This window comes from Zootermopsis nevadensis, unplaced genomic scaffold (genome assembly GCF_977971745.1).
Source record: "Zootermopsis nevadensis isolate Lab colony 2312 unplaced genomic scaffold, Znev_1.0 Znev_ptg000020l, whole genome shotgun sequence".
In the NCBI taxonomy this organism is placed as follows: domain Eukaryota; kingdom Metazoa; phylum Arthropoda; class Insecta; order Blattodea; family Termopsidae; genus Zootermopsis; species Zootermopsis nevadensis.
Window position 1 is genome coordinate 11,717,150 of NW_028259152.1, and position 15,851 is coordinate 11,733,000.

Below are 15,851 nucleotides of genomic sequence, written 5' to 3' on the forward strand. Positions count from 1 at the left end.
AAATAATACTTTTGTCAGACTTTTGATTTCACTTGACACTATCTCATGACCCTTTATATGTGTACTAGGTGTAAAATCTTACTTCCAACTGCAAATTCCTTAAAATGGCATGATGGGAATCAACATCAATTAACCTTTTGTTTCCAAACTTTCTTTTTGCCATCCTATCATTGACAAGATATCATATGCATGAAGTGATATATATCTCATGTTGTTTCTTCACTTGGCAACCACTTAATGCATAAAGTGATAACCATGGGACCCCACAATAGTAAATAATATAAAAGATGTGTTCATTTTTTGCAGTGCACTGATGAGAGTTGAAAGTATGAAGAGATGTTATAGCACACTGGTGACATTATTTGGTAAATGAGAATATAAATTCCTAAGATTAGCACAATTAATAAACAATTTTACTATTTCAAAACAGTTTGTTATAAAATCCTCTCATTTGATCAACAGCATCAATCTTGAGTCAAAAACAAACATTTCAGAGACTAGCTCTGTCTCTATGATCATCACTAACCCTGATGATGGAGACAGAGCTAGTCTAAAAAACACAGTTCTTTATTTAACACTGACACAACTGATCACCCAAGAGGTTCTTATATATGTTCGCATGTCATGAAAATGTTAAATCTTTCAACACAGTTTATTATAAGAAAAATGTAGCAAAAAGTAGGCACTTTTGCTACTTACATATGTTATCAATCATTAAATAGTGTAATCACTAAGCTTCTCATATTAAAAGAAACTGAGAAGAAAGTCATACCAGATTGAATGGATAAATATGATAAAACACAACAATAAATTTTACCTGAGAGTGACACCTGGCTGCAGGGTAAGCCGTCCACCTGGCCGCACATTAATGTCCCTTTCCACTACATATTCGCCCTGTCGAAGGTTTTCCACACCATCCACTTCTCCTCCAACAACATTCCTGCCTGTGGGGTTAAACTGTGGGACATAGGTGGCAGTGGTCATGATGAGGGTAGTGCTCGGATTGCTATTGTGCAGCAAGAATGGGAGATACTCCAGCTTTGCAAGATTGTAGCGGTCTTTCCTGCAACACCACATCAACACCTTGTTTAGTCTAATTCACACACCTTTCACCATAGGGACATTAACAGAGATTTATTAGAGTTAAACATACTGTGAGACTATGAATGAGTGTTTATACACACACACACACAGAGCCAAAGTATTTAAATTATATTTTTTGATCTCTTGTACCAAAATAGTGACTGGCATTTTTTTCTGGTTTCCCTACATTCTTCCACCCAAAATCTGGACTAATACCTTTTTCGTGCATGACCAATTCCTCCTTAGTACTAGTGGTTCACCATACTTAATCATACCATGTTCTCATTTATGCTACTTAGTCTGCAGAGTTGCAGTTGCATAAAAATTCATTCACAATATACATACATCCTGTAGATGTGACATAGCACAGAATGCAACACAGTTCAACCTCTTATCAGTAACTTTCTCCATACACAAATTTTTATATCCATTGTGTACAATGCTCAGAATTTTACAGATTTATAGATGTGTTTCACATTACATGTATTGCTCTCAAGGCATCTCAGTCAACATTCACATCTTGATGACTATTTCTGAAACAATTCATAATTCTGAAGATAAGGGCACAAACTACTTTTATCTTACTTAAGTCCTATAAATATGCAACCAACCAATGGCAATATTGAATTCTTGTAGCCGTATCCAGTTGTTGCAGCCGATACACTGTTTAAAATCAGCATGGCCGTAATTTCAAATCTTTTGTCAGATGATAAGCACTTGGCACAAATAGTTCTGATATGAAGTAATGACGGAGAACAAACACATGTTATGCTATAAGCATCATTTTACAAAGTGGGAGAGGTTGGGAGAGTCTGTTACATATGTGCAGACCTGTTTCCGATTTCTTTATTGTACCATATTATGTGATCACTGTCGGGTTGTGTTTTAAATAGTACTCGATATATTTCATCATTTTCTAATTTTTTAAGCTAGCATGAATGAAGTATTTACCTGCTATAGACTGCAATTAATTTTTTTAAAAATCCTATCATCAAGAAAAGGAAATATGTAATTTAAAAATAAATAAAGAAAACTCCCATTTTGGTGACATGTAAAAAGTGTAACTAATAATTAATCTTTGACATGATTTAAATACTTGGACCTGACATCAAAGCCAATGTGTGCCCTTGTGATACTATTTTTATGCTTGAATAAACAAGTAGGGAGATCATTTGCATTTAGTTTGATCATTAGTGGAGTGAAACTGTTTCCTACTCTGCAGAAAATTCTTCAAAATTAATTCTAGTTCAATACAAATATTTTATCAATACTTAACTCATTCAGAATTACTGGTCAATAGTGTCAATTTCAGTTGCTTCTTATACATGATGACAGATATTAATTACCTAATTCCAATTCTTGGTTGACACCTACTTTCTTTAAGACAACCATGGATCCTTGCTTTAAACAACATTTCTAAGGCTTCTTGTGATCTTCTTGTAGAATGAATCAAATTTATTTAATAATTCTGTACTAACTATAAGGGATTATTAACATGTACAATAAAATTATAAGAATCATAGAGGAATTGGTCACAGCCTATTTCAAAGTATGTACTATCCCCACAGTAGGTCTATCCATTTTTCTTTCTATACTAGACCAGCAACATATCTTATCTGATATCTTGTAAAATATCATAACTTAAGAAGTGTCATCAAGTGCATAACACTGCCAAAAAAAGTTTTATACCATCAGTTACACAGCTTACCTGTGAAAAAGCCTTGAAAATATCTGTTCCTCTTTTGATGATCCCAACCAGTTATAGGTACAATTGATAACCAGACTCTGATCCTCTAGGTGCGATCCAACTTCATAGGCGGATTCAAGGTTCTGAAGGATATTTCTGAATATTTCTACATTGCTGGAACTCACTACCACAGGTGCAGCCACGCGGCTTCGTGGCATCAACTTTGCAGGTCTGGCTTCATTAATCTCAAAGGGTTCATGAATGTGATTATCACGCACAAAATTTCTTGTGAACAAGATAGACTGCATTTCACTGTAGGGTGACAGACCGAGATTTACAACATAAATACCTTGATTTAGTTCAAACTGATTGTTTTCTATCACTAATTTGGCTGGTAAAATATCAAAGTCTTCAATAGGTTGATTCTTGACTAGTATACATCCATAAGTATGCTTACTGAAGTAATTATATTCTATCCTTCCTTCAACATTGAGTACAGGCTTCAATTTCAATCCAAGTTTTTTATTTTGTCTAAAGTCATTATGTCCTATCAGTAACCTCAGAAGACCACCACTATGTTTCCAAGAAGACAAAATTTCAATTGCACTTTCCAAACTGTTATTAAAACCATTTCCTGTGATGTTAACATAGGAGTCACCACTGAAGTTCCCAATAAAAATGCCAATATCATCATTCTTGAATATCTCAGAATACGAGACAACAGTTGTTTGATTGAATGCAATGTGCTCTGTGTACAAACTGTGATTCATCCAAACAGCAATGCCATAGCCCTTATTGGAAGAGATGGAACTTCTGGTAATATTTCTGTTTCCTCCTGTGTATGAAATATTAATACCATCTCCTGTATTAAATGATATGCGACTCTCTGTAACATTCACATCACCCACTCCTCGGGAAACATGAATTCCTGCAACATGGTTGTTGTTGGAAACAGAACTCTGATGAACATGGAGCTGACTGTGCATGTTTTCTATCATTATCCCCCGACCATTGTTGTCTGCTATTGTTGACCCAGTGACATTCAAATCATAAGATTTTTCTGGAAAGAAACAATTCAGACAAAATTAAAAATAAATAAAATTATCTAACATGTTGGCATATTTTACATCAGAAAATATACATAACCAATTAGTAACATCTATAATGCAGAATAGGATAGTGGAGTATTTATAACCACTGAAATTAAATGAATACATTACAAAGCATAGAAGGTTGTAGTAGTATCTTATTCTTCAGGAAGTGATGGTTCTACACTGATAATTCAGGAACATTCTAGTTCAATCAACTTTATACTTTCAAGGACTATTCTCTAACATCCATTTTAATAAAAAGCTTCCATTTCCTAGTTTCCAAATGGCCAGTTTCTAACTAATTTCTCCACCAAAATTCTTCATGTACTTCTTCCGTATTTTATCTGAGCTGCATTCACATCATTAAAATTTCCTTGATTTCAATACTTAAACAATGAGCTATACACACCAGAAATACTTTTAATATCTCTTAGGTCCATATATTTTTTTATGCACTCTGATTTCAGCTGTTCTTTTGTCCCTTACACAAAGTAAGAGGTCACATTTCAGAAACAAAACAAATATATGTGTTGAAAGAACTCCTTTTCATCACGGAATGGTATGTCCTTGGGTTGTGACAGAAATAACAGAGGAGGGAGGATGCTGCATGTTAATAAACTGAACATGAATAATTCACAAAAAACAAGGGACAGTGACAGTCTCCTATCTTGGAAATTGGGCATAAAGTTAAAAGGGTTCAAACGTGTCACCATACAAAAGTTTTATGTCTAAATTCTTGTTTGACAGAACAAGTACAATAGAAAGCACTGTAGATGATGTTTCTCCATAGTATTAAGAAAGGAACAATAATGTATAAAATTCAAAATAACGTATTCAACATGACTTGAAAATATAAATGCTACAAGAAAGGTGGTGAAATTAACACTACAATAATTATATGGATTCTTCTAAGATCCGAACAAATGTAAATAAATAAATGGTCATGGTAGAAACCAAGGATAAGGTACAGAGACTAAGGAAAGATACATAAATAAAATAATGGACACAAATAAAGAAAAGCTTAAAGGAGGTGAGAGAAAAATAGAGGTTCTGTCATGAGACTACTCACTGGTCAAAGGATCAATAAAATATGGTAAATAATCAATCATGTAAGTATACTTACTGTATCCTGAAGTGAGCTTCATGTAAGCAATCATCTGTGTTCTTGCTTCTGCCTTGAATCTGATGTATATAGTGTGTCTAGTAGTTACGAGACTTTGGGGTCTTGTACTATTACGAACACTGACCAATGCTAGTTGCCGTTCAGTGGGGCTTGCTCCATCGAAAACTTCAATCACAGCACTGTCGTTACGATCAGTCCACATCCATACAAAATGCAATGTCAGCACATGTCCAGGTCGAGTGTAGAAATACTGTAAGTGGCAATTGAAATGAAGTAAGCCAAGCATTATTTGTCACTGTAACTGATAAACTACTGAACATGGAAATGTTTAATAAATGTGAAGACATACCTTTGAACACTCCTGTCTTGCTGGAGCATATTTGTTCTGCTCCACAGTGATGGATATGGGGTATGTCTGACTGGTAGTGATGGGAAATGTGCAAAAGTCAACAATGTTGGTCCTGTCAAACTGCACATCTGCCAGTTCATCATGATGAACAAATTTCACCCCATCAGCACCATTTTCCTGTATTGTGCATGCATTCAGGTGTGTAAGGTCTGAGGAACTATTCAGATATATGCCATATCCTGGAAGAGGTAGTAAAATTTCCATTACAAAGATGAATCAGCTGGTAACACTTTAATTGAAACATATCTGCACTTGTCACAAAGCTAGCTTTCTAACAGTTCATACATAATCACTATCACAGAATAGATATAACACTGTATATAATTAAAAAGGGTAGAAATATGTACTCCTGTTTTGAGTACCTATAATTTTTTAAATGTGCTCTATCCATTTTGACCTAAGTGCAGGTCCGAAATCATGACTGTCTACACCAAGCATGTCAAACTCGCGGCCCAAAACAAATATTTTTGTGGCCCAGCCAATATAACGATATGTAAGAAACGTTTTAATAAAAATTTCGTAATTTAATTTGAAGGCAAAATTGGCATGCCTGGATTTTACAAATATTTACCTGCCAGGTTTGAAAATACTCGAAAATTCGCATATGAAATTATTTCCATGTTTGGAAGTACTTATCGGTGTGAGCAGTTATTACAATTATGAAAGGAAATAAGTCTCCTGTCAGATCCAGAATTACTGACATTCACCCTGGGTTAGTTTTGAAAGTAATCACTGCGAACAAGATTTTCCCCGAAGTAGGAAAGATAGTAGCAGAGAAGAAATGCCAAGTGTCAGGAAGAAAACATTAATTTTATCGTTGTTCTTGTTCTTTTTTTTATACTATACTTTTCGAAATAAACCTACGTTTCTATGAAAATTGAAGTTTTTTTTTTGCGGCCCACATAAACTTGAACCTTGTTCATGTGGCCCGTGTTAGCCTTTGAGTTTGACATGCTTGGTCTACATGAACCTACCAGCCAACTTACCTCTGTTCCACTTTAGTGTACACTGATTCAGTGTGACTGGAGCATGAGGCATGGTTATATTGATTCCATTATATGCTGAGTATAGGACAGAAACATCTGTCAATTTTGGGGGAACACCGTCCACATGGATAGCAGATGAGGCATTGTAGTCACGTCCAGACCCAGCAAACCTGCACAATATTTATAATTCAGGCAATTAGGTATTTTGATTCAGCTAATTTTCCAACACGATTTCCCGTCAACCAACGGTGAAATGTGTCACTAACAAACCAACAAACTCAGTGCTTACTTAAACACAAAGTACAACAAAGCCCACAATCATACTCCTGATGTAGTTTCCTCCACCTGCCTCTGTAAGAATCATCTTAATTTTTACCTTTCAACTTCTTCTTGGTCTTTTAAGAGGCCACTTTCAAATAAGTTTCCCTATCAGAATTTCAACTTGCTATGAAATCACGTACCTTTTATGGAACCATTCAGTTCCATTATCATTAATACAAGAACCTATCACTGGGTCCTAACCTCAACTAGCTGAATCCAGCTCACACTCTCACACCCTATTTCATTATGATCTGTTTTACTATTATTATCCCATCTATACCTAGTTTTCCCAAGTGGTCTCTTTTATTTGGAACTCATCACCTTGTGATGGAGGCAGCAAGGACCTCTGAAACATCAGTAAACTTTCCAGACTACACAGTACAACAACCCAGAAGACAGCTATCTTCAGACTCACAGCTATGAAAACATCAAATCCTACTTTTTTTATATCTAGGTTTCACCCAAGTCTGAAGCCCTTTGTGGCATTCCATAATACACTAGTTTTTACAGTGAGTTGTGAGCTCCCTACAACTGGAAGATCACTTCTTGTTAGCTTCTTATTCTCAGCTAAGCTATATATATATATATATATATATACATGAAGGGCTATATAACCTAAGCAGTTGAAGGTGTTGTTAAATAAATCAGGAATCAATTAACATAACCTGTAGAGTTCAGAAAGCATTCTTAAAATATACTAAGCAACAAATAATTCCAGCATCTGCCCATCTACAATTAAGGACAGTTAAATTCAGAACACGTTTTAGCAGATCCAAATAGTCACATAATAATTTATTCTCTTGCTCATTTTATTTTGTTAAATTCAGTCACAGCCCAAATAATTTGGTTCCCATAGAAAAAACAACCAGAAGAATACCAGACACCACGAAACTGACCGTATATCCACATGAGCCAGTTCAGACAGTGACCTATGTACATAGAGGGTGTTCTGCTGAGTAAGACTGCGCTGAGAACTTGCTCTTTCAAACTTAACTCCTCTCCAGTGCTGCACAATGTTTGATGATGTAACATGGTATGGAAGACACTGTATTCCAAGGTCAGGGTGATAGTCTGAAAAACACCAGAAAATGAAAGAATCTTTCCATTAAGTGGACACTACAACATGAGACTGCACTTTCACTGACATTGTCTTCTTTTCCTTTTGTAGTCAAACTGTTGCTAACATGACAATATCCTTAACCTTACACTGTTTCTTAATGAACATCTTTTTAATGGTGAAACTTGTAATTAAATACTTCAGGTTAGTTGTTTAATTTTGACAATGGCATTAGTGTTTTTATAGCTTGTTGCTGGTACTTGATACAGATATGACTTTCATTCTCCCAAATTTTAAAACAGTGACGTGACTTTTCAAGGGGAGAATCTTTCAAGGTATTTGCCATGCCTGCTGGATTTTACCTTTGGGGCTTACAAATCTTTTTTGTCTTGTGGGTGGTTGTCAATGTTTTGGAAGAACCTACAATCTTCAACTACCATGACGATGGAGGCAATGTGTTACTCTGAAACGTAACAACCTATAAGAATACACAAAGTCATAACCTAAGAAACCACAATCCAAATTTTCACTGTCAAGAAAGCCTCAAAATGTACAGTAGAACATTGTAAAATTGAATTTAAACTGCCACAATTTAAATAAAATGTAGACTATGCATAGCATCAATGAACAGCAAATTAAATATGCAGATAGGCTTAAAGTGTAAATAAATTTAGGACACAATTAAAATTCTGTGAAAAGAACAACAACTCAATGCCTTTTTCCATCACTTTGGCTGTAACTGCTGCTTGATAGAAATAAAAAAGAATAAAACTATAAACCTGAATTTCAGTACATATATTTTCCAAAAATGTTGTGATTTTTCATATGGTGCTAGCATTGGCTACACTAAGTTGTTATAAATTAACTTTTTGTGCTTTGTTGGGACGGTTAGTTAAAATCCCTGATTGCCACTGCCATCCCTTAGGGCCCAGCTGTGCAGATTCCTGCACATTGGCAGCAAAAATATGTGCAAAACCTTTTGTGTCATTCTAGCTTTGTTTGTAGAAAAAATCATATATCATTCCTTGAATTAAAATTAATATTGAACTGAGTCTATACTACTCAAACTATAAGTGTTTCTATCATTCTTCATTTTTTATTACCTTGAACTTTTGAAAAGTTATGTTCAGTGTCCAACAGAGTAACAGGAAGAAACAATGCTGCTGCCAGCAAAGTACGCTGATTTAAAAAAACAGCTCTCACCTTACACATTTCTAGTTATACTACTGTCTCCAATCAATACCTTACATGACTGAATTCTGCCTAGTGGCTTTCTCATAATGAATTAATTTTGTGTGTATCATGTAAAGAAGACAAGATGACACATAAGATATAAGCTATACTAGGTCATTACACTGTTTAAGCAAAATTACAGAACTGTGCAGATGAAAGTGGCATCCACTCAAGGGTGACACAACAACAGAATAATAAACAGTGGCTGTGACATCATCCTGCTCAGAAAAAGAAGCCTGTGTTCATGAAATAAATCATGCATTAACCTGCTAAATAATGAAACATTAAATCTCTTTTCTGACACAATTACAAATTAAAATAAAACAATGAAAATACGATAAAAACAAAAGAAGCTAACCAAGATATCAGTATCATTCATTTTTAACACCTTCACATCTACTTTCTCATCAAATTTGTGCAGTACAATTCATAGAGTTCCTGCAATCACCACCACCACCACCACCATCCATTATCATTCCATCAGAATGGTAAAACTCCATTATTCTCTCTTACATACCCATCTTGTATTGTGCTCTGTTGCTCTACTCTTCCCTTACTTGTTTACCTGGTCTTCCCCAGTAATAACTTTACACTGCACCCCCCTCAAACAACTCTTCTGTCACCCACCTTCACTCTATTCTTTATCTAACAAACTGTTCCCTTTCCTTGTTCTTTCACATTTTGCTTATTGTCCAATTTCCTCCCCCTAAAATGCAATGCAGTATCTGCCCTCCTTATTCTAATCCCTGCACTTCCTTGCAAAACCACAGATGCATATCCTACCCAGCAACTTCATTCATTCACTGCACTGCCCTAACCTATCCTACCTTTCTCACAAAGAATGCACTGTCCTGCCTTACCTCCCCACAAGTGCATGTGAATGTGCCAAGACCTTCCACAGACACACTGTTCTTCTGCTCAAGGGGTTAACATCTACTAATATTATCCGAATGAAGTATTTTTAGTAAGCTGAGGTAAAAGTTGTCCCTGCTACTTAACTAAGCACCACACCATGAAGATGTATAAAAGGAGAAAGAGCCTTCAGGCTAATGATATACATTCTGTGATATTCATTCATGCTAAACATAAAGCTCTTATATGATGACACTCACCACAAACACCTGCCCCCAGTTGCCTGCTTGACCAGTTACAATCAAACAAGGATGTCTCTGTGCCCTTGCATCTGGGTTCTTCAAACAACAATCGAGGTTTGAAATCAGGCTGGCGATCAATCCAGCCCCACCACGCCCCTCCTTGAAACCCAAGCTGCCTACATGCAGTCTCTAGGTCACCTCTTGTCCAACTGAAACACACACATTTCTTGAGTGTCTGATACAGTGGCCCTCCATAAACCCTTGAAGTGTGCCAACAAAAGCCTTCGAACAGAAATTCCCTATGTAATTTTAAAGGAAATCACCAAGCGAATTGCCAGCCTAGCTAACTGCCATCCAACATGTGGTAATGCAAACATTCTGTTAAGTATCATAATCAAGAATGACACCACCATGCCATTTTGTTTCTATTGGTTATACGGACAACTTCATGGAATATTCAGCTGCAAAAACACTCAGATATGAAACATCTACAGCAATTTGGAGTGGGAAAGTTGGTTTGTTGTTTGGGATTACTGGTATAAATGGTGACATTCAAAATATAGGATGATCCAGTTTCTAAACCTTTGGGGAGGGGAGGAGGTTGTGGCCACGGAAATCTCTGCAATATGTAACATCAGCTTCAGGTCAGAGCTGCAACTCTCATCCAAAGGCTGAATTTATACATTAAACTCTGCTTGGGAAAACCTACTGACAACAAATGTGCAAGTTTTGAGGCAAATCATAGATGGTGTAAAATGTTTCTTACCCTCTTCCCATGGAATCGTCATGTCTTCCAAGGTAAAGGCATGCCCACAGATTAAAAACCATGAGTAAAAGGAGAAAGTAACACTCACTTCCTTGAATTTGTACAGACTGATCGCCACTGATTGTTGTGAAGAATCTGCAGTCTTCCAGCTAGTATGGATGGACCATCCACTAATCGAAGCTGTGGCAGTGTCAGAGATGCTTTCGGTTCTATAGCACTTGTTAAAACTATGTGATCATCTGGGAGACCCTGAAAAAGAGGGAATTATACATAACAACACAGAACCTTATATAATAATTGCAGTAAACACAAAACCTGCCACATGTCATGTTTCTGAAAGATTACATTAACATTATTATCTTCACATAAGCAAGCACTAAGCCACGAAGATGTATTTCAGCATGTGGGCTGTAATGTTACCATGGGACTGTATACGTGTCCCACAACAGAATGTCCATAGCTTCACTACGTGCTCTTGGGATCATTTTAAATCAAAAAGTTCAAACAAACATGGGTCTGATCTGCAACGGTTTGTCAAGAAAATGCTCCGCATTCACTATGCGCTAGCTGTGATGAGATAAGATGAGTGGCCATATTCATATCCTATGAAATGAGCATCCAGTTCCTATAGAATCAGAAACAGGCACAAAACATGTGCATGATATTTAAGTTCAAGTCTGTCATCTATGAAAAGTAAAGAAAATAGAAGTCCAAACTTAATTTAAAGTGCATGGTAAATTCACAAACTGCAGCAGTGTAACACTAGCATCATAATTTATAGTAAAAATGTTGGTGTTTTTTGTACAATGTCATACGCAGTTCTTTCTCATATGAGTAAATGGTTTACTGCTAACAAGCTGGTACTAAATAAAACAAATATAGTAAAATTTATAACAAATAATTAACCACAACATGCATTATTGGTTATGATAAGAAGTACAATAAAATCATTAATACAAAATTCCTTGATTTACAAACATAACCACTTAAACTGGAAGAATAATATTGATGAAATATGTTAAGTACAGTACGCTATGCAGTTTTATCAGTTTTTTATAACAGAAACACAGGCACTCTCAAATCAATTTATTTTGCCTATTTTCATTCCATAACGTAATATGAAATAATTTTTGCCATTATTTATCTAAGAGTAAATTTCATTAACCTCCACTAACATATGACGATTTTAACATAGATGCTGATTTGCAATTCCATAAAATTCGTCTCCTTACAAACCTGTTAGTGATCTCCACAAACAAGTTATTAGTGTAATATAAGAAATAAAAAAATATAAGTATTCTTAATGACAATTTTTTGTGACATCTATATATTTAGCTCAAGTACATTTCCAGTGTTCTTAATACAACTTTATTTTACCTCCAAATAAAATAAATTATAATCACACAGTTAATCATTAAAATATATCTGCTCAGGAACGCAGAGACTAACTCCACGGAGCAAAGTAATTCTTCATAAGCTAGCAGACACTCAGATGTAAAGACGATTTCCCTTTTATGGAACTAGAAGGCTTGGTACCATGAGTGCAAGAACCCATCACTGGACCCTATTTATTTATTTATTTATTTATTTAGTGTTCTGTCTGACGACAGGTCCATATGAACAGGATCCTTCCATCCTTTTCTCGGACTGGGACCTGTTCATATACGTTCTTGGCAGATGATCCAGAAGTGGTTTGCCATTGCCTTCTTCTGTGTGTGAATGGAGTAATTGTTGGGATGCCACGGAGAGACCGGGGAAGCCCCCGGAGGAAAACTCCGTGATGCCTAGACCACGGCCTTGCCCAACACAAGTTATAAATTCGGGCAACGCCGGGAATCGAACCCGAGACCCCAGGATTACAAGGCTAGCGTTCTAACCACTAGACCACCGTGGTGGTCTCACTGGACCCTATCCTGAGTTAGATGAATCCAGGCAACATCTTCATACTTTTAACGTTATCCTTCATTCGACACTGGAATCTTCCATGTGATCTGACTTCAAGTTTTCTAACTAAAATGTTACAAGCATTTCTCATTTCTTCCATACATGATACATGCCATCTTGATACTTTTGTTATGAAAATATGTTGTAAGCAGTTCCTACAAATTTAAAGATCCTACTCTGTAATTTTCTCCTTCCTTTACTCAGCATTTTGTTCCGAAACATCGTTAATCTGTTCTTTCCTTAGTTTGACACACAACGTTTCACTCCCACACAAGCAACAGGGAAATTATAGTCAAAATTAAACTTTGCAAACATTGACACTATAAGAGAAAAAGTTTCGATACTGCATTGTGCAGTAGCATGTCGCTGTGGCGGAACAGAAAGAAAAAATGCTTTCGACACAAATGGTACATGCCTCCAGGGATCACTGTGTCCGACATAGTCGTCAAAATTAATTACAATCCCCGTTCACAACCAACACCACCCTTCATATTTTCCCCAGGAAGGTGGCTTTTTTTTATAAATCGTCAGCCTCACTACCCAGTGTTTGGAATTGGGTGCATGAGGGCGAGATATAATGACATAAATAATGGAACCCTCCTTTTGTATATCTCCCCCATTACAACGGAAACCCCAATGCAGGAAGTGAAGAACCTAGTGCTAGAGCCGGCTTCAAGCTTGTAACAGACCGAGTGTGAATCTCATGGAACAGTGAGCTACACCACGTTGACCTCATAACAAATAAAGCCCCTACAAAAAGCTGTATCCGGTGTATTAATCGTCGCATCTCGTCTGTGGAATGATTTTCGATACCCACTTCCTCGGCATACAAATGCGGTATGGTCTCGATTTGTTCCAATTTCTGTGAAGACAACAGGAACTTCAAATGAAAGATTCCGTTATCTTCCACTCAGACCAGAAGTGGCCTTCTTTTTGTCTGAAGGGGGGGGAGCACTATTTACGTACCATTACGGGATCGTCGAAGATGAGATGAGCTGCAACCAATGAGTAGTCAAACACTGCCGTTCAAATTACACCGGCAAAATAAAAAAGAAGTTGCATAAAATAAGATTAATGCAAGAAACATCAGGTTCATTTTCTTCTCATCTACGCTCTAAAATAAAATAAACTATAAAATAATACGAAATAACAATTTTTCCCGTTGTTCTGTAGACTACTGTGGTCAATACTAGTAATCCAGAATTCAATGCTGCAATACAGATTGCCATGAAAAGCGAAATCCTTTTAAAAAAATCGCCCTGGTTGCTTCTATGCATCAGCCAGTCCCCTGCAGAGAATTTTGTTAATAAAACTAATAATTCAATTAGTTTGCCTAATAATTTAATTTAATTAAATAATAATCTGTCGGATATTTTTCTCTTGGTCACAACATCCTGACCGGTTGTGAAGTTCGCCCAGCCTCCTTTTCAGTGGGTACGGGTCTCAACGAGTTGTCTGGGACAAAAATCGAAACCTCCGATAAGTGCACTGACTTGCAGGAGGAATTTCCCTCAGCCACCTGTTCGCTCTAGGTATGACAATCCATGATTCTACTGGTCACGTAATCAAAAACGTAATCATTATTGCTTTAGTACAATAACCTATTGTACTCTTGAAGTCTGCTATTATGCATGACGCAATAAACTTTACCACGAACAAAAAGCACGTACGTAAGGCGAAGGATGCAGAAGAAAACAAACAACAGTGGGTACTTAATCTTAAATTCTGGACACCCCGAAAAACCAGTGGTTCAACCAGAAGAGCCCTGATGATAGAGGCAATAACCACCTCTGAAACGTCCGTAAAATTCTACCACACTAAAAAGCGCAACAACCTGTAAGACAGCCATCTTAACTTTTTGGTGGGATGGACCGGTTTGCCCGGTAAGACAACACCCTCGAAGACTACCTGAAGCGAAATGCCCACACAAATCCATTGTAATGTTGAGACAGGGAAGCCGAATTAGGTAACTGAAGCACAAAAACTGTGATGGCCGTGAACCTACCAACTGAAGGACGATTAAATTCGGACGTGAGAATAAGATCAAGTTTACAAGTTTTGTTCATTTCCGAACCTCAATAACAACAACAAATAACATGCCCACAAAAAGTAAAAACAAGAACACACACGGATTATGCAATGGATTCCAACTTGTCCTTCAAGTTCACTTTAAAATTCGACGCAAATAGCTATTATTGCAATCTGGATACACACACTAACTAACTAACTGACTGACTAACTAACTGATTCCATGGAACAGAGTCTTTGAGGAGCTAACAGTACGCTCAGCTAGTCAATAATTCCCCGCCTTTTTGGAACCCGAAAGTTCACCGTGTACACAAGAGCTTGCCACCGGTCCCTATCCTGAGTCACGTAAATCCAATTCGCACTCTCAACCCCATTTAACAAAGATTCATTTTAATATTATCCTCCAATCTGTGCCCGGAGTTGTCTCTTCCCCTAAGGCTTTCCAACCAAAATTTTGCACACATCTCAGCTCCCTCATGCGCGCTATATTCCCCGTCAATCTCATCCTCCTTGCTTCGGCTATCTTAACAAAAACGAAGAGTACATATTATGGAGAGTTCTTCATTGTTCAATTTTATTTAGACCTGTCATTCCTTCCACTCAAGTCCAATCGAACACACTCAATCTGTGTTCTCGCCTTAACGGAACAGACACTTTTCACGCCCATAAAAACAAACAGGTAAAATTAGTTTTGTATACCGAATATTTTGGATTGTTTTAGACAGCAGACGGGAAGACAAATTTCAATTCAATTAATTTATTTAAGTGTTTGCCAACAGCAAGAAGCCAATAACAGGCAAACACTGATACACACACATACAACTGCATAGCAGAAAGCAAGCATCCCATGATTTAGTAAGTGCCTAATTTCCCCATGAATAAACTTCTGACTTGTTCACCTTCGTTCCCAAATATCTGAACTTACTCAACACTTGTCTGGGTTTCTTAACCTCCACACAACGAAGACGTATCGACACTAGACAGAGGCCAGCTGTCATTTTCATTCTTCGGCCGCCCGTGGGACATACT

At 36.8% G+C, this 15,851-nt stretch overlaps 1 protein-coding gene across 2 annotated transcripts in view; it reads right to left on the reverse strand.

The window, feature by feature from the left end:
- bark (C-type lectin domain-containing protein bark beetle) overlaps positions 1-15,851 on the reverse strand; it is a 95,106-nt gene that overhangs the window by 40,159 nt on the left and 39,096 nt on the right. For both annotated transcript variants that reach the window (XM_022068687.2, XM_087351754.1), the window contains exons 2-9: positions 10,939-11,099; positions 10,103-10,293; positions 7,597-7,771; positions 6,380-6,549; positions 5,334-5,572; positions 4,985-5,234; positions 2,792-3,830; positions 818-1,063 (exon numbers count right to left, since the gene is read on the reverse strand). In XM_022068687.2, coding sequence (XP_021924379.2) covers positions 818-1,063; positions 2,792-3,830; positions 4,985-5,234; positions 5,334-5,572; positions 6,380-6,549; positions 7,597-7,771; positions 10,103-10,293; positions 10,939-11,099 — 2,471 coding nt within the window. The remainder of the gene's footprint in view (positions 1-817; positions 1,064-2,791; positions 3,831-4,984; positions 5,235-5,333; positions 5,573-6,379; positions 6,550-7,596; positions 7,772-10,102; positions 10,294-10,938; positions 11,100-15,851) is intronic.